Source organism: Culex quinquefasciatus, chromosome 3 (assembly GCF_015732765.1).
Source record: "Culex quinquefasciatus strain JHB chromosome 3, VPISU_Cqui_1.0_pri_paternal, whole genome shotgun sequence".
In the NCBI taxonomy this organism is placed as follows: Eukaryota; Metazoa; Arthropoda; class Insecta; order Diptera; family Culicidae; genus Culex; species Culex quinquefasciatus.
In genome coordinates, this window is record NC_051863.1 from 76,315,125 (window position 1) to 76,335,241 (window position 20,117).

Sequence of the window (20,117 nt, forward strand, 5' to 3'; positions counted from 1 at the left end):
TGCCTTCCTTGCCTGATTTTTTTGAGGAAAGAAAAATGTTATGTTTTTCTTAACAAAACAAATAGAATGCAGCTTTAAAAAAAGATCCATAGACTGAGTTTTTTATAAAAATAAATGAATGAGCAAAAAAAAAAGGAAATTAAAAAAAAATATGAATGATTCTTGATCTCATGAAAAAAAAAGATAATTATCCTATGGAAAGAAAAGTGCAGGGCAATTTGAAATGACACAAAGAAAAAAAAACAAAGGATCGGTAGTTTGCAAACTATTTTCGATCATTGAACTGAACTTCTTGAGGAAAAATAAGAAATGATTTAGGTGGTACTAAGTTAGTTTTTAATGAATTAAATAAGTTTTTTTTAAAGAAATTTGAATCGAAAGTGATTGTCTCAATGATTGGAACGAATTTGAAAATATAGTTTAGAATGTGAAACGACAAAGAAAATAGGAGAATAAAAAAAAAGAAGAGAGGAAAACTGACAATTAAGATAAAACAGAATGTACGGTAGCTTAGATAGCTAAACACTTTATAAACGCATTGGTTTGGTTTCCTTGGACGACAACAGGACAGTAAAAGTTAGAGAAATCATTGATTTGCAAAAAAAAAAAAATGAGTAAAATAAATTGTAGCTCGTGTATTAAAATTTAGGAACAGAATCAGGATCCATGTATATGTAGATAGTGTAAACGTACACGAAAAAAATGGGACACTTTTATTATGAGTAAAAAAACACAGCAGCCGCTTTGATGGCTACTGTGAGGGAGAGAAACGTCACTATGCTTATAATGGAAGAAATTGTATGGAATTTTCAAACAACATGTAAACTTTTGCCACTTCAGATGGAAGTATCAGTTACTAAAGAAACCATGAAAAGAAACAGAATAGAGTAGAGGTGGGGGAGAATGTAGAGAATAAGACGAGGATAGTCAATATAATGCAAAATTACTTTATCGATTGAATTATTCAATGGTAGAATTGGTTTTTATTCCCATTAATCAATTTCTATGCGACCTGTACTGGACAATCATCGCATTAGCATGATGAAATCCAGTATGCAACTTGCTAAGATCACCATCTCCATGCGAATGCGAATGCTAATGAATTATTCAATGTGAACTTAGTGCCACAAATTATATTTGGCCATTTGAAATGTTAGAGTCGAAACTCGCGTGTTCCTGAAGGGACTCAAACTGAATCCTAAAGGGCATAAATGTCAAACAAGCAGAGTGAGAAGAAAAAAGGAAACTTTCTCGATGGAACGCCATTCGATAAACGATTGTGCTTGCGATAAGTGGTGTTTACTACACCTATTTTAAATTTTTTTTTGTTTTTTCGTTCATATATATTCACCTCTTCCGGTCAGTATTAAAATTGAGATTTGTTTGACATTTTTGTTTATTGGTTGAAAATTGAATTGAATTGATATAATTAAATTATTCAAAAAGAGTTGTTCGTTAAGAATTTGTTTAAAAGTATTCGTATTATTTTTTTTAATTTAATTTAATAATTAGGCTATATTACCATATAACCATGGGCTATATAACCATATAAACCATGAAAAATGATTAAAAATAACTTCGTATCAAATGAAATTTACCCAAAGAATGCAACCATATTTTAAAAACATGCTCCAAATATTTTAAAACTTTGAATTGTGATTTCATGAAATAGTGTTTCAAGTTGAATAACTAGAAATTACATTTTAAAGGCAAATTCAATCCCAAGTAACATTTTTTTCCAGGAGTTCTACAAGAGCTCTTCAAGATAGATACAGCATAGCAGTTTGGACCGCGGTAGGATAAAATTCTCTTCAAAACTTCTTCAGGAGTTTGGAAGAGTACTTGAAGAGAGTTTTATCCTACCGCGGTCCAAACTGCTATGCTGTAGCTATCTTGAAGAGCTCTTGTAGAACTCCTGGAAAAAAATGTTACTTGGGAACGATAATCTATTTATTCACAAGTTTAAAATACTTGTTCTGGAATAAGTTATTTGCCATGAAAGCCAATATTTTTGCATGATTTTTTCATTTTCAACTTTATGGTCACTGAGACAGATTTAAAAACAATTTTATTGTTGTGGAGCATAGATTTTCACTGTCCAAACACTTTGAATAAAAAAATGCTGCTCAACAGAAACACTAAAAATATTTTTTTTGATTAGGTACTATTTGAGAGACAGCATAAAAAATTAGAAAATCTATATATTTTCTCAAAGTTGCATGATTTTTTTACAAGCAGTCAAACCATTGAATGATCCTCAGACTCATTATGACCATTGAAGTTGCTGTTCTATACAATTCTGTTGCAAAATATCAATCAGAAACAGGATCAGAATATATTTCGTTAAATTTCAAATTTCCTGGGAATTCCCGGGAAATTTGTTGAAAATTTCCCGTTTCCCGGGAATTTTGTAACCCCGGGAAATTGGACGCTCTAGAACTAACACAAGCGGTATATACCATTTTTAAGTGAAAACTTTCTTTGACTTGTGATACCTACTAACATGTGTTGAATTTTCCCTTTTTAAAAAAAGGTAAAACTCTCTAAACAAGTTGAATTTTCCCTTCTTTAAAAATTGATAACACACTTTACTTGTGACAACTGCTGATTTATTTGGAAATGAAAGATTCACCCTTCTCTGTGCCAGATATGGACAGATTTTTTCAGATTTTCCATTTCATTTTTGAACGTTTTGATTTTTTTTATCAAGATGAACAAATTTAATTGAAAATAAAAAAAAATACGTGTTTTTCAAAAAGAAAATGTAAGTTAAACATTTTTGAGGTCACAGTTAAACCATCTCAATTCTATAAACTTTTGAATAAATTTATATCCTCCTCTTTCAGAATTGATTGATTTTCGTCTGTCAAGTTTTTCCAGATTTTTAATCGATAGATTGTCAGATTTTTCAAATTTTGACCTGGTAGCCATGCTGCTGACACAAATTGAATTTTTCTTTCTTTAAAGAATGGAAAACTCTCTTCACTTGTGCTGTTATCACACAAGCGACATAATTTGAATTATCCTATTAATGTAGAATTTTCTCTTCCTTAAGAAGAAACCCCTATTTTTGCTTGTGTCAGGGATGGAATAATCGCAAAAAAAATCGATTTCGCTTGGGAACTTTTTTCACCCGCGAAAGAGAGAGGAGGCAACTACGGAAAAGAAAATCAATCTGCTGCTGATTCCTTGTCAGAAACACTTAAAAATATGTTTTTTACTTTGTTTACACACATTGTGACAGGTAAAATTCCGACGTGTGGCGTTACACTTGCAAGTGTAGTAGTGAAAAAGATATTCCGCCGAATAATCAAGATGATGATTTTTTTAGATGCCTTTTACCGATCTTTAGTGCGCGAGAGAGGAGAGCCATACACCCATCGGATTTTTTCTCTAGATGAGCGTCCAATGATTTTCTTTTGATGATGATTGTTCCATCGCTGGCTTGTGTAATAAAAAATGTAATAAAATTGTCTTGACGGCTGATACATGTTGGAATTTCCCTTCTTAAGAGTAAGGAAACTCTCTAAAGTTGTGATAACGGCTGACCCGAACAATAATTCGAACAATAATTTCTCTTGTTCAATAAAGAAAATTCATCTTCAAAAGAAAAGCTCACTTTTTTTAGTAGCTGTGATTAGTAGAGAAAGTTTTCAATTTTTTAAAGAAAGGAAAAAAAGTAACACACGCAATTGAAGAGAGTTTTTCCTCCTTTAAAGAAAGAAGGGAAAGATCAACTCGTGTTAGTAGTTATCACAAGTCAAAGAAAGTTTTCACTTAAAAAAGTAAATTAAACTTGTGTCAGCAACTATCAAATTCAAGTGAATTTTGGTAAAAAAATGTGAGTATTAGAAAAAATTAAATAAATATCAAACTTATGCCAGCAGTTGAGTGTTTAGAAAAAAATGATACCCCCATCTTGTTTTGGGCTAAATCTAACGTATCAAATACTCAAAAGTTATGAAAATGCATATTTGGCATTTATGCAAACAGGTACAGTTTACAATTTATACATACGAGAATCATACTTTTAAGTATATTTGAATGGAAACAGCGCCACCTGCTAATAAAATCATAGGAAAACTTGTTGAAAATCCACTAAATATTTTAAATTAGCCATGGAATATAAATGAATTAATGTGGACCATATTTGACGTAGTGGCCCAGGGAACAAGTCCCATATCAAAGAACCTTAGTCAGCAGATATCATAAGATAAGAAAGTTCTCCTAACACCAGCAATAATCATAGTCAAGAAGGTTTTTTCAAAGCGATTCTGACTATTGAATTTATTTTGAAAATTTAACACCATTATGCCAAACGTCCATTATGCCAAATGATAGTTATGCCAAACGTCATTATGCCAAATGGGATACACCCGTTTTTCTTAGCTTGCTGTGGGACATTTATGCTGCATATGGGACATTTATGCTGCATATGGGACATTTATGCGAACTGTTAAGGGGTCATACTTGAGTTCGACAATAAAAAAAGACACAGATATGTAAAACATATTTTTTGTGTTTCGATTATGCGAGTTATTTGAATGTAATGATATTAAATCCCGAATCTCGAGTAGCTGGATCCCGCATTTATTCTATTTGAATGTTGCGCAAAGTTACCTTTTAACATTTTCATTTGACCATGTTAAGTGACGAATGACCTCTCTAGCCCAAGTAACATTTTTTTCCGGGAGTTCTACAAGAGCTCTTAAAGATAGCTACAGCATAGCAGTTTGGACTGCGGTAGGATAAAACTCTCTTCAAGTATTCTTCCAAACTCCTGAAGATGTTTTGAAGAGAATTTTATCCTACCGCGGTCCAAACTGCTATGCTGTAGCTATTTTGAAGAGCTCTTGTAGAACTTCTGAAAAAAAATGTTACTTGGGTAGGTTAAAGTCACGTTAATAAAATAAACAACAACATTTGACCATGTTGATTTTAATTTGCTACGGATTAATTTTAAAACATACTGGTTGTATTTAAATTCAAGTTTAAAGAAATTTTGCTAAAAACAATAAAATAATGCATAATTCGCGAAGAACTTCTCTCAAAGAAAACCGGAGATAGATCCCGTCATTGACTTTTACGAGCACCCTTGTATTTTTGACGCAATTATCACGTCGTTATCATTTTGTGGAAATTGTTGTGGGTGTCGTTGGTGGCGTGGGGGTGGTTCTTACCTGCTGAAAATCTCAATGTTGAAGAAGACGTACTCTCCGCTGTCGACCATGTTGAGCTCGGCGGCGGCCAGCATGATCTCGCGGATGGTCGCTGGACTGGCGCACATGATGACAACTGTGAGGGGGAGAGAAGGAACAAAAGCAAAGGAAAAAAGTGGAAAGTTAATATAATCGCATCAAAAGATTCTGCAGAAGGTGGAGACAAACGACACTGAAATTTCGTTAGCTGGCAAGCAAGGCACCTCCCTGGTGGGAAACGGGATTGGGAAAATTGGATCACTATATTATTTAAGCTCAAGACGTATCTAATTTATGTTTGAAAATTTACAGCCGATTTTTATGGTTCTTCAGGCCCTCTTGAATAAGTATTTATTGAATTTTTAAACTTTTTGTGAATAACAAACAAACGTTTGTCTTGCGAATTTATCTCACGTGGTTCATCATAATCATGAACTTTGTATTCAATTAGCTTTGCATTTTGAAAAGTGCAGTCAACCTTACACTGACTCGAAAACTCTCCTTTGAAAAGGCAACTCCAAGTTAGGATACACTCCGTTCTGATGTTTGAAAGTATAACTTCTAATTAGGTAACACTCTCGATCCTAGAATGTCGGTTACATCAGCAGAAGAGTGCACCCACCCCATCGATAGACGAACAAACTTTCAAAATTTCCGGAACAAACACCAGCTTGCACCTTTCTCACCCGCCTCGAAGGCACACATGTCTTCTCAAGGTGTTGACGCCTGCAAGCTATGCGAGCCATTCGAGCTGCAAGTTTTGCAATCATCGCCAACGTCCGGACGAGGAAAACCCCGGCCAGGGCGTGAGAATGTCGAGTGGTGAAACTTTCCTTTTTTATGGTTCTATAGTACTCTAGCCGGTACAACTCGAGAAGCAGTAGCTGCAACTTGAGAGTGGAACCAGTCTCTTGGAAGCTATTGTTTCATCAATGATGATGATGACGGTGTACAATAAAAACAAGGTCCGTAGACCTTAACCATGGCACAGGATCCAAGCATTTTTTTCAAGAGGCGCAATTTTGAGAGATTGTTCGAGCATGCACTGTTTCAATTCAGGAAAAAGTTACAGCGTCTCTGCTCTGAATTGTGTTGGGTAGGGGCATCGAATTTTGGTTAAACAAGTGCAAAGTTTCGATATTCTTTTGTTTTGGTAAAGAACATACTGAAAGACTGTGAAAAAAAAACTGAAAACTTACATAAAAGGCACCTTTACCCTATACCCTTTGGGAACAGACGTGTGCTTTGAAGGCGAGGAACCTCCGTGAGTTTGTATATGCTCACATTTATAACTCAATTTCACTATTATTTAAGCAGACGGGTTGCGCGCGCCGGAGGACAACCGTATGATCCTGTAAAGAAAGCGACTGTCGTTTCAATCTTTTCTCTGTTTTACCATGACGACCATCAAGACTGTGCGAGACGGCAAACTGGTAGCGTGTAGTTCTATGTGAAATAGTGGAATTAAAAAAAAAGTTCAGCTAACTGAAAGCATGCAACCTAAATTTAGAAATATTCAAAAATGTATTATCTTTTTGTTTTGGGACAACATTTTACTAATGAGCGAGTTCTCTTAGACTTGTTAGGTGTCGTCCAAAAGAAACGTAGCATTTGTCGGCGATTCTAGATATTCCCTCGTTGTTCTTTTTAAGACGTAACATTTAGTGTCCTCTCTCAAAGTAAAATTCTAGAAATTGCCATCTTCAATAAAGTGGTAATGATTTATTTAGTAAATCATTATCAATATAATCATAATAACAAATAGATTTGGATTTGAAAAATGATTTTCACCGTTTATTAAAAAAACCCCTTCGATTAAGCTTTTGAGTCTCTCCCGCCCTCGTTACTCTTCGCTCCAATCTTCTAAATAATGCTACGTCATTTCAGCGTCGTCGTGCTATCTTGTCGCACGCGCCATTTCGACGTTCCGAGAAAAACGCGTTTTAATGTTTGACCTTGAATAAACAAAAACGAAAGCACGCAATGTAAACAATAACAAACACGTTTTGTTTGGCTGACCATTCTGTGCTTTGTCCCGAAAGTTAAAGTTGGTTGCTGGAGTCTCGAGTTATAATTACAAATGTTTACTAGCCCGGGTCAAAAAAATTAAAATCGCTCAAATCAAAAATTATATGAGATTGTCCGAAAGAGTACTCAAAATGGGGCCTACAGCCCAAATTTCAGCCCATTTGGTTGAAAATTGGCTTGCCTTGAGCAGGAACAAGTTTAAATGGGAATTAACCCGTAAAACTTGAGCAATTGGATACATTGCTCTGTACAAGTCTGTCGTTGAAATTTAACGACTTTTGCATACCATGGGGTCCAAGGGGATGGTCTGGGAAACAATCCCTCTGAAGGGTGCAAGATGATCCGAGGCCTCTAATCTTGCCTAGAAGCAGATTCATTCCGGCGTCGCCGAAATTCTCATGGTCCCAGCAAAATGTACAGGGATAAATCAAAGCACGCTAAGAAGGCTGCCTCGATCAGAGGACGCCACATGTCAATCAGCCACCACGTGGAAGGAGGGTTTTTCCAATTATGGCTTTAAAAGAGGTTCTGTCAATGTTATAACATTTTATTTAGTCAGATAGGGGAAATATGCCCATTTTAATCACCCTAAGCCGTTCGACCAATTCTCATCACTTTTGCCGTTTTCTACTATTAAATCAAGATTTTCAGATGTATCAACAATGGAGAGTTGCTTGCTCACTTTTGTTTGAGCTATTTATTACTTTGATACACTCAAAAACACTTTATAAAAGCTGTAATTCATGATCAAAGTGCTGATAGGCCGATAATAGAAATAGGCTGAAAAAGGGTATAGTTCCCCTATTTGTGCAAAAACACTTTATAAACGTCAAATATCATTTTATACTCCAATTTCCACATACCCTCTTGCCACGTGGTAGCTGATTGACATGTGGCGTCCTCTGATCGAGGCAGCCTTCTTAGCGTGCTTTGATTTATCCCTGTACATTTTGCTGGGACCATGAGAATTTCGGCGACGCCGGAATGAATCTGCTTCTAGGCAAGATTAGAGGCCTCGGATCATCTTGCACCCTTCAGAGGGATTGTTTCCCAGACCATCCCCTTGGACCCCATGGTATGCAAAAATCGTTAAATTTCAACGACAGACTTGTACAGAGCAATGTATCCAATTGCTCAAGTTTTACGGGTTAATTCCCATTTAAACTTGTTCCTGCTCAAGGCAAGCCAATTTTCAACCAAATGGGCTGAAATTTGGGCTGTAGGCCCCATTTTGAGTACTCTTTCGGACAATCTCATATACTTTTTGATTTGAGCAATTTTAATTTTTTTGACCCAGGCTAATGTTTACGGTAGTCTAACTTGTACGTGCGTCAAACGCGTTCTGACCTGAAATCCCTTTGCCCTTTGTTGCACTTACATCAATTTTCAGGGAGATGACAAGTGCTAACGACAAGATTAAAACTTATTTCATATGAAAAGTGACAAAAATTTTCGGAGCTCTTTTGGTTTTCATTGAATATATCAGGATTGAAATCGAATTTTGGGGATCTGTGAAGGTAAAAAGATGAGGCATTGTGAGCTGCACAAAATGGCGTTCCTAACTCAATTTGGCCCAAAATGCAGGTACGACAAGTTAGAACCACGGCGACGATTTGTGAACAAGATGCTTTAAATCGCCAAGTAAGAGATGATTTTCAAAGCAAAACTTTGACCAGAGATAGTAGAGAGTAGATTTGTTTTTAAAATTTGGAAGATCTGTATAATTCGCGACCCGTGGTGTAGGGGTAAGCGTGGTTGCCTCTCACCTAGTCAGCCTGGGTTTGATCCCAGAAAGTCGCCGTGGCATTTTTCGAGACGAGATTTGTCTGATCACGCCTTCCGTCGGACGGGGTAGAAAATATTGGCCCGGTCTAACCTAGAGGGTTGGGTCGTTAGCTCAGTCCAGGTGTAATCCAAAGGTCGTTGGTTCGAATCCCGGGGTGGATGGAAGCTAAGGTGTAAAAAGAGGTTTGCAATAGGGGGATGGCGTCGCAATTTGTAGACCATGACTCAGCACTTTTCCACTTTTGCACATTAAACACCAGATGGCAGCACGATGCAACGCCACGTCCCTATTGCCTCAACAATCAAGCCTACGGACAGTGTCGAGTGTCGAGTAGGAATCCCGCAATCGCGAATGCCCTTTTTAAATCAAGTCTAACATTTCAAAAGGGCATAATATTGAAAGTTTAGCCCTTTTGAAATGTTAGTCTCGATATGAAAATTTTGAAAATATTGTTTTCGAAAAGATCGGGAAATTTCACGAATGTTTCATATTTTAACATTGTAAATCGGACTATTAGTGGCTGGGTTGTTTGGGTGAGACTTAGAAAACATCAATTTTCCTGCTTTTTAAGCCTTTGCATGGCAATATCTCAGCAACTAAAGGTCGTATCAACAAAGTTCCAAAAAGCAATATATATAGATTTTTCTCAGCTTTTCAAAAATATTTTTTTCAAAGGTGGGAAAACATGTGCACTAATTCAAAACATGGAAAACTGCAACTATTTTCAAAAAAGTTACCTAAAAATGGCTATAACTTGAAAACGATGCTTTTTGATACTTTTTGATTGCAAATTCAATTTTACAACGAAAAATTAAGTTGAAAAATTTTTGCGATCAATATATCGATTTTTTGAAAAAATCAGTATTGATTAAAAAATTCAAAACTCGGTCAAAGATTTTTTGCATAATCTGAAAATTTCTGAAAAGTTGGCATTTAAAGTGCCTTAAAACATACAAAAAAAAAAACAAAAAAAATAGTGTTTTTTTTTGCAAATCAAGTTTTAGTGAAAAAAAGTTAAATTAAAAATCACCAATTTTTTTAGCGGAAAACTTTTTTTTCAGTGTAGTCCTTATCTATACCTACAACTTTGCCGAAGACACAAAATCGATCAAAAAATTTCTTCAATAGATACAGAATTTTTAATTTTCATATATCATTTTTGTATGGACAGCTGCCAAATTTGTATAATTTGCATAATGGCATCAAAAAAGTTTCAGTCGGATTAAAAAATACAAAAAATGACGAATGACTGAAATCGGAGAGAATTGCTCAGATGTAATATTACCAGGTTTTTTTGTACTGTGTTGTTTCACTTTTAAACAATATTTAAACAGGAACTTAAAAATAACCATTATCGACACCTACCTTGTCCGATTGCAGATGGTCTTCATTTTTTTAAATATATTTAAGGAAAGTTAACATCAAATTTTCACCATTAATATTTCCAGAGAACAAAAGATGCCCGCGTAAAGTTGGGCCAATTGGGGCGTAATGAGAATTCACCAGCCCCAGGAACGTGCACGTAAAATTCATCTCCGGATGAAACGGTATGCTTGAATAACAAACGATGGCATGGCGTCCGTTTGGAAGAGGGGGATTTTCGGTGCCTCGGGAAAAAATGGAACGGAAGTACGCGCACACCCCATGGACGTTAGGTGTGATGATGAACCAGCCGGAAATGCATACGACGAGTCGGCAGAGGGCGCTAAAGGGATATCGTCCTCTTCCTTTTCATTTTTCAAAGTCGGTCTAAGTTACACAAAGGATGCGATTTTTTCCCGCTTTTTTCTCGATTTCTACATTACCAGCTCTCATTGAGGAGGTGAATAATAGGGTTTTATGTGCAAGACGACAGGAGTTTATAATGTATGCCAATCCGTTAAAGTGAAAGATGAATGCTTGTGATAGAAAGAAAGAGTCGTTTGTTATATAAAAAATCGTTGAGATAACATTGGAAACAGGAAGTTAGATTGAGTTGTATCGACAGTACATTTCAAAACTGATAATGTATTGATGCATGCAATAAATATTATGATTAGAATAAGTCTTTTTAATACATGTTTGACTTGATACATGAAGACCCACTAAAACGAACTCTAAAGGGTTACAACTACTATCGTCACGTTTGCTCACTGCATGTTACTGCAGTGATAAGCCGGAAGAGGAAGTATGACAGCGGTTTTATTGAGTTTTTTTTCCTTGGAATGAAACTACACATTTCGGAGGAAACACATCCACTGATGATGTGACCGTCATAAAACACCGAAAGACAATTTCGACCAGCGATAGGTTATTATTATGGCATTTTCCCAATTTTCCCAACGCAATAGGGGTAATTCCAACGTGGATTACTTTTTCCACTCAATTCTTCTGGTACACTTTTTTTTCGTTAAGAGGAGGTTAGTTGTCCAAAAATAACTTTCTAAATGTACTATTAAAGAGATACACGAGAGATGTTAATCAAGATGAGAATCTGAAAGTCACACCTTCGATGTGATGATGAAAAAAGCTTGCACGTGTAATTTATGCAAAAATATGTGCACTTTAATACTGGGGAGAAGCGCCCGGTGCGATGAGATTTGCTCGGATAAAATCACGATAAAGCTTTGACGGGTTTGTCGGACAGTGTGAGAACTTTTTTAGCAGGGAAATGAACTTTGCTTAAAATAGAACGAATTCGATGTCATGTGTGAGAACTGTGGGGTTAATTAAATGTGTGGGAGATTCAATTTATGTTGCTAATTGTTTAATTACACAATTGACTATAGAGCAATTCTCTACCGAAACCGGAAATGGATTTTATTTGTATTTTTTTTAAATTTGGCTCAAACTTTGTGGGGTCTTTTCCTATGACCAAAGAGGCTATTTTGTGTCATTGGTTCACCCATACAATTTTGGCTGCTGTTCATACAAAAACGTTACGTAAATTTTTCAAACAGCTATAACTTTTGAGTGAATTTTCTGATCAAAAAATATTTGCCGATTTTTTAATTAACTTTTTATTCACAAAAACTCATTTTCCCAAAATACGTATTTTTTATTTTCGTGATTTTTTATATGTTTTAGGGGACAAAAACCCGCAACTTTTGTAACATTGAGAAGTATGGTCAAAAAAACTGCGGCAGAGTTATGAATTTTTGAAAAACAGTGATTTTTGGAAAAAAAACGAAATTTCGTGCAAAAACAAATGTGACTTAACGTGAAGACTTCCATCATTGTCATGATTTTTCGCTCAAAGATATAATTTTTGCGTCGCTTTCAATATTTTGACAAAATTCCTTCTACAAGTTGTTTAGAATAGTGCCCTACACATCGTCGCCATCGTGCTAACTTGTCGTACGTGCATTTTGGGCCAAATTGAGTTAAGAACTCCATTTTTTGCAGCTCACAATGCCTCACCTTTTGACCTTCACAGATCCCCAAAATTCGATTTCAATCCTGAGATATTCAACAAAAACCGAAAAAACTCCGTGCATTTTTGTCACTTTACATATGAAAGTAGTTTCAAACTTGTCGTGCTATCTTGTCACTCCATGAAAATTGATGTAAGTGCGACAAAAAGCCAAAAGGAAAGTCAGGATGCGTTTGTCGCACGTACAAGCTAGACTACCGTAAACATTTGTAATTATAACTCGGGACTCCAGCAACCAACTTCAACCAAACTTTGGGACAATGCACAGAATGGTGAACCAAACAAAACGTGATTGTTATTGTTTACATTGCGTGCTCTCGTTTTTGAATATTCAAGGTCAAACATTAAAACGCGTTTTTCTCGGAACGTCAAAATGGCGGGTGCGACAAGATAGCACGACGACGTCGACATGTTGATTCTTTGGTAACGATTATCCCATTCTTTGTGAATTATGGAAATCGTCATTAATCAATGATTGCCAACTAGGACGTCAATGACTGTGCCACAAAATTTTATAAATTTTGAAGCACAATAGATTGAGATCAAAAACACTTTCAGTGGCTTCAAGAAGGCAACAACCGGCACACGCTGATTCCTTTTGGTACTGAAATTCGTTTAATTGAATTTAATACAGAATATTTTATAGTGATGATCAATTTTCTTCGAAAATTATCAACGGCTTCACCTTAATCTAAATAAATAAAAAAATTCGATATTTTTATTCGAACGCGCATCAGTTCAATACGGAACTACGGATCGGTGCGCTTTTTACTGCATTGGGTTCGTATAAGCCCAAGGAAGGTTTATACACTAACTAATTGACACTTTGGCCACTCTGGAACCGATTCCGGAGTATCGGAAAATTGTATGGAAAAAGTTACGTAAAATCAAATTTTGATCGCAGAAGGCTGAACAAGGCGTCATCCATAAAGTATGTCAAGCTCTAAGGGGGGAGGGGGGGTCTGAGAAAGTATGACATTGCGTGTTATAAGTATAGGGAAAGCGTGGCAAACGGGGGGAGGGGGGTAAATTTTAGCTGATTTTAGCGTGACGTACTTTATGGATGAAGCCTAAGCAAAAAAGGTAAAACGTCAAAAAACGAAAAAAGTCGGGTTAGGCTTGCTTTTTATGTAAAATTGAAATTGCAATCGAAAAGTACTTTACAGATTTTTTAATAAACATTTTTAGAATCACACGCAAAAAAATAAGGCATATTTGAATCAACAAAACGTTTTGTTGATTTGAAAATCATTATTTTTGTTGAATCAAGGCTGAAGGTCAAAGCAGCTTTTTCGAAACAACAAAAGCCTTTTTTGGGCTTGAGAAAATCAAGGTTTGTTTCATCGCAAAATCGGCGTTGATTATATTTAACAAAAAAATTGTTGATTCAAACCTCGTGCAGGCTGGTTCTACAATACATTTTTCTGCGTGTAAATGAATAATTTTACCTAAATCTCATATAATTTTCATTATATTTTTTTCAGATATGAGCTGCACCGCTTCATTTTCAATTTAAAGAAAGAAACAATTTGAATAATTTGATTATTTAAACTTTAGTTTTTTTTAAATGCACAAATTTTATATAAACTTGAGATACAGCTGATAAAAAAAAGACAGGAAAAATTAAGTTTATCAAGTCTCACCCGAACAGTTCCCCACTTTCTGATGCCAATATCATAGAGACTAATGGTCAAATTTTCAATGTAAAAATTGTAGTTTATGCAACAAGTTGCAAAAAGAGGATTTTTTCAGCACGAGTCGGTGAACCTCGTTGGATAAATTCGACGAGTGCTGAAAAAATCAAGTTTTGCAACGAGTCCCATACATCATTTTTTGCAATTGGAAAAACACACATTGAGTGAAATTATTAGTCAAATGTTTATGTATTTTGTCAATAAATCGTTTGAATTTAAAAAAAAATGTTGAAAAGTAGTACTTTTCGAAAATGGGTGCTGAAAAGTAGAATTTTTCAGCATTTATTTTGAAAAGTGTTGCAATTCGATTCTGTTATTTTTGGTACAGAAAAGTAGGCTATTTCGTCGTTCAAGAATGACAGGAAAAGTAAGTAGTTTCACGACGCAATTGCAAAAATAGACACTTGTGAAATTATCACGTTATGTTGAGTGTTTTTTCCCGTTTTGAAATGTACAAACAAATAAATAGTAAGTTTTTTTTAACTCATCAGTATTTAGCAAAATATTGAAGGAGAAAAAGATTTGAATTCATTGCGCATTGAATTCAATTCTGTTTTAACTTATCGACAAATTGTTTGTGTAAATGAAGTTCAGAGATTTGAGGTATCCTTCGAGCTGTGTCTAACAAATATATGTCAATGGTTTGTGGTAAAAGTAAAAGAAAAACATCCAGCTAAAAAGACTTATTGCTATTGATGAGAACAAGTATTTCTGAGGGTTTGCATGCATTCTAGTAAATGCGATTAATTAAAAAAATATGTTCGATTCAAAACTATTAAAAACATCATACATGCCTATTCTTGGTATGACTTGATTTGGCTAACAGATTCCAAACTCGTTTCAACTGTTATACGAAAAGTTCAAAACAAGACTTGAAACAAATGACATGTGGCACTAAAAGATCCACTATTATTCGGACCTATTTATAAACATAGATCTTTACATATTTTGATCTGATTTCGTAGGGGAGAAAACGAGATCCATTTTTATAGCCTCCACCTGGTTGACTGATGTAAACTGGTGTACGGTGAGCTTCATCTATGCTTCGAAACCCATAGTAACAATCGGTATCACGTTTTATCGTATCGCACCGAAACCTGTTCAGCGAGGAGGATTTGCATAAATGATTTTATCTGTTCAAAATAGCACAGCTTCGCCTCATTCAAAAATCGCGCCTTGAAGGTCATTCCAATTCATGGTTACGTAGCCCGCTGTGAAGAAGGGTGTGTTCAAGTTTCGTTATTCACTGTCGATTCGCCGATTCGATTGTTGAGATTCAGAAAGCAACTTACTTAAACAAGCTGCAAAATCGGTTTATTGTTGTTTGAATAGCATTGATGTGGGCTGAGCCGGGCAGGCAGAGAAAGCGCCCCCCCCCAAAATTGCGATAAGGCCGACAGAACTTACTCCCAGAACGTGATTTCACTTTTATTGAGTGCTGCTACAATCACGATTCTGACTGTTATGATCTCGAATTTGCACGTATTTACAATCAAATCAATTTCTTTTGCTTCGTATGAATGATTCTTACAAGCCTTGGAACTATTTTGCGATGTTAGATGATCAAGTTCAGTAATGTTTTTAGCTTGTTTTAACTTTCAGAATTGTTTTGAAATATTAGAGGTAGTTTTTCTACTTTCACTCATTATTAGTGTAATACACATTTTGAAAAAAGTGTGAATATCAATAGCAAAAACTTAATCACTGAATTAATCGGTATATATCCGAGAGCATTTAACTAGTAAATTTACACCAAAAACCGTCCGTTAAGCTGGTTTTCAGTTGCAATAAATATCAAGTTACTGCATCCTGGCCAGAGCTCCCTTATAGTTGCATTCTACACACAAACACGTTCGGAGAGGAAAACGATTGAGGGCACGTGCATTCCACGCGTGAGAAAAACAGCTACTCTCGGGATCGGGAAAAGGAAAAACGAAGTTAATTGAAGGGAAAAATTGAATCGCTGATCAATGTGGAAGCATGAGAGTGCTGCTAGTAGAGCGATAAGAATGTACGGGAATGTGAACTAACGTTGCACAGAGGAAACTCGAGGAACTTCCTCTGTTGGAACGATCGGAAGGTGGCGTTATAGAGCAGTCGATAAAGATGTAGGGTGCTTTTATTTACTGAGAAAAGTTTAAATAAAGGTTTGTGGAATTTTAAAATGAATCTTAGCGGCGATTTTCTTTGGCTGACCAGCATTCTCACAATTTCGCCCCATGTGCCCCAATTCGCCCCAGTTGACGGCACTAAGAGTTTTAACAATCTGATCAATTCCGTAGTAACAGTTCAATAGGGCGAATCTGCGTTTGTAAACAAGCAGTCTATCCCTTTTTTATAAGTGACAGTTCACGTCAAGTAAGAGGGGGATAGACTGCTTGTTTACAAACACAGATTCACCCTGTTGAACTATTACTACGGAATTGATCAGATTGTTAAAACTCTTAGTGCCGTCAACTGGGGCGAATTGGGGCACATGGGGCGAAATGTTAGAGCATAATATTTTTATTTTTCTGGTTGGTTTCGGATAGAACAGACTCAGACCAACAAAATGTGTACATCCATTTCCAAATTTAAAACCTTTAAGTGCTCTAAACACTGCTGTCCCTATTCAGACTGTAGTCCCGATTCACCCCAGATGACGGTGCCAAAAAACGGTTTTCCTCTTACTGAATGAAATCAAGACGAGCATCAAACTTAACATTTCGTAGAAAATATAATCACTTCAATTTACCAGTAAGTGAAAACTTTTTTTAACACATCGTTATTAGATTAAGGGTGCACCAAACCTTGCGGTACAATCAAGAATCTCACATTATAAAAGAAACTACACCCAAATCAAACTCCGCTGACATTCACTGACAAGCAAGCTTCTGGCATCCGTTGAGAGCTTCTGCGAATAGCATGGATGCGTTCTGCTCCTTCGATACCATCAAGTCATCGTAGCGCAGTGGTTAAGAGTTAGACTCTCATCCACAGAGCTCCGGGTCGAATCTCGGTAAAGGCAATACATTCGTTTACGTTCTTGGTGTGAAGGAACACAATGACATCGATTTTCATAGCTTCTGTCAAAATTGTCAGAGACCGCTCTCATGTATGGGTGTACCCCAACGAGATTTCAGTTCGGATTACGCTACGGGCCAACTAATTTCGAAGTCGTTTGCCATTTTATTAGAGCAAAGGCAGAGCATAGGGCTTTCATCGCCGTCATCACTTGGAGCTCATCATGCATTAAGTAGGGGGATGAAGAAAAATGTGAAAATGTGTTTGACTTTCGAAAGAAACTGCGGTCGCAGGAAGATGCTGGTGGGGCAGACTGCTCAAACAGAAAATGGAAAAAAGCCTGATTCGGAAGATCTCAGAAGCATGCTGTATCTTCCTTTTTTTCTGGTGAGACAACATAGCAATAGATACAAAGCAGCTGGTTATGTTCGCCAAATTATGTTTCATCTTTGCGGCTTCGGAGTGAATCAGCAGGGAGCTCCATCCAACAACCCTCATTCCCATGCTCTTGGTCCATTGGTGTAGGAGGAAGACGGCATCAATCAGTCGCACGTTGGAACTTTAGCGCCAAAGTTGGACCAGGCCCTGGAGGCGATTTTAGCGCTATGATGTGGACCAGATGGTGTGTGGCTTGTGGTGGAGGAACGAAACTTCCGAAGCAATTTGCGGCTAGCCAACGCAAGTTGTTTGATTATTTGAATTGAAAAAGTTGCTGCTAAGGTGAAATTAATAATCTCCCACCCAGAAGTTGGGCTAATGATTGTTTGCGTTTTCTGCTCGGTTTCGCAGGAAAGTTTGTTGATTTAGGGATGGCTTGAGCCATCGTTTTAATATTCTGAGATTTAAATTTTTGACATACAGTGAAAAGAAAGGTTTTTTTCCAAACAGTTACACAGAAAAAAATAATGTAAATTTGGAAGCTGTAATTTTGGAAGGTTGAATATTACCTCTTTTATGATGTAATTTTACCTCAATTTAGATTGAAAAAGTGACATTACACCAGAAAAGTGGTAAAATTACACATTTCCAGATGTAATATTACCATGATTTTTTTTCTGTGTAATTAGAAAACCCCACAACTTTAAATCGGACGATTTTAATGTTTGGATTCTTCAAATTTGGTTATATTCTAACACCACAAATTATGGGGTCTAGCTCATTTCCCCGAATGCCATTTCCCCGAAAATCATTTCCCCTAAATGGCCACATCCCCGAATACCACTTCCCCTAATCAGCTACATCCCCGAATGCCATTTCCCCGAATATCATTTCCCCTAATCGGCCATTTTCCCGAATGCCATTTCCCCGAAGTGACACTTACGCCAATTGCCGTTTATTTAAATTTAAATTTTCATATCCCCTAATCATCATTTTCGCTAAAGCCTTTTCCATGACTAACAGTTATTTTCTTTCTCAATTTTACCGAACAAACAGCTTTTGGGTATGCTGTTGATTAAATGTTGTAAATTGGGTAGTAAAGCTCTTTGTCAATTTTTATGAACAACGGTAAAAAACAAAATTAAAAACCATTTCTGATAACTTTTTTTTCATTTTTATGCAAATAAAAAGTTATTGACAAGACAACATTTTTTCGATGGATCAACTATGCACAGCTAAAAAAGTAGTAATCCAGCTGCGTGTAAAAGACCTGGGTGTAAAATAAATATTCCATTATTTTATGCAATTTTATGTGATTTTACACTCTGAAATATGTAGCCCATCAGTATGGGGAATCTACTTGACCGAAATGTCAAGCTCATATATAAGTTTATCCTTACAGATTTACAACGGTCTGATGGCCGAATGGGCTGAGGCGCCAGTCCTTACTGTTGGTGCTGGGTTTGAATCCCGTCGGTTGAAACTTTTTTTTGCGTGTTGCAAAAATTGTACATGCAGTGTGTAATATTAAGTGTTTATTTTGACGAAGGTGAAGTGCATGCTTTTCCATGCAATTTTACCATCGGATTTTTTGCTGTGTGGTCCCCTTGGAACGAGCTGTCAAGTAGAAGCTTTTATGCCAAGAAGGGCCGTGAAGTGATTTTTTAAAAATTGAATTAAAAATCCATTTTAAATCCTTTGCGGTCGTTCAAAGGGTCATTGTACTTAGAAATATAAGCCTTATCGTTGTGAACAATAATATCACAAATTATAGCGGAATTAAAAGGAACAACTCGTCTCTTTGTATTCATAGTAATGCATTCTGCTAAAACGCTCAACCAAACCACAACAAATTTAAGCTTAATTTTAGGACCCAATTACAGTCCAGACTCGATTATCCGATGTTTCGATTATCCGAAGTTCGATTATCCGAAGGTTTGTATGGGACTTCGAATAATCGAATCAAAAACAAAATTTTGTTTTCGTTTTTTTCTTCTTTTTCTTGTTTTAAACATCAAATTTGAGTTCTGCAACCCCATTTTAGTCAAATTTGAATAGTTGATTACCTATTAAATAATAAAATGCTTTTTTTTCAATATTTCAACACCGCCATATTGGCCTTGGATTTAAAAGTTCTAAATCACTTTAACGTAGTTTAGGGGACATACGCTCGACAATAAAAAATAGGCATAACATTTTTTTTTTCGTGATCCGAAGTTTCGATTATCCGAAGTGAAATTTTTCCGAAGCCTTCGGATAATCAAGTCTGGACTGTACTAGTTTTTTTTTGTTCAATTAACATTTGTATTCAACCGTATAATTAGATGTTGTTTTTGAGAAATTTGCAAGGAAATTTGTCTTTTTTCGAATTTTGTCAAAGAACTCAAAAATCGGACAAATAGGTACATAAGGCTGGTTCAAATTTTATTTAAAGTTTTTGTTGATTATACTTTTCGCCAAATCCCAAACCAGCAATGTGAATAAAATGATCAGTGTGTACGGGGTTCTGTACTACGAAAATCGCAAGGTATGTTTTTTGAATCATAAATAATAACAAAACTTCTATTGCATTATTATTATCATGTCTATAAGAAAACAGTATTTGTTTTGAGAATATA

The 20,117-nt window shown here is 36.0% G+C and overlaps 1 protein-coding gene across 2 annotated transcripts in view; it reads right to left on the bottom strand.

The window, feature by feature from the left end:
- Positions 1-20,117, bottom strand: part of LOC6032775 (atrial natriuretic peptide receptor 1) — a 142,535-nt gene that overhangs the window by 28,739 nt on the left and 93,679 nt on the right. For both annotated transcript variants that reach the window (XM_038260421.1, XM_038260420.1), the window contains one exon: positions 5,181-5,295. In XM_038260421.1, coding sequence (XP_038116349.1) covers positions 5,181-5,295 — 115 coding nt within the window. The remainder of the gene's footprint in view (positions 1-5,180; positions 5,296-20,117) is intronic.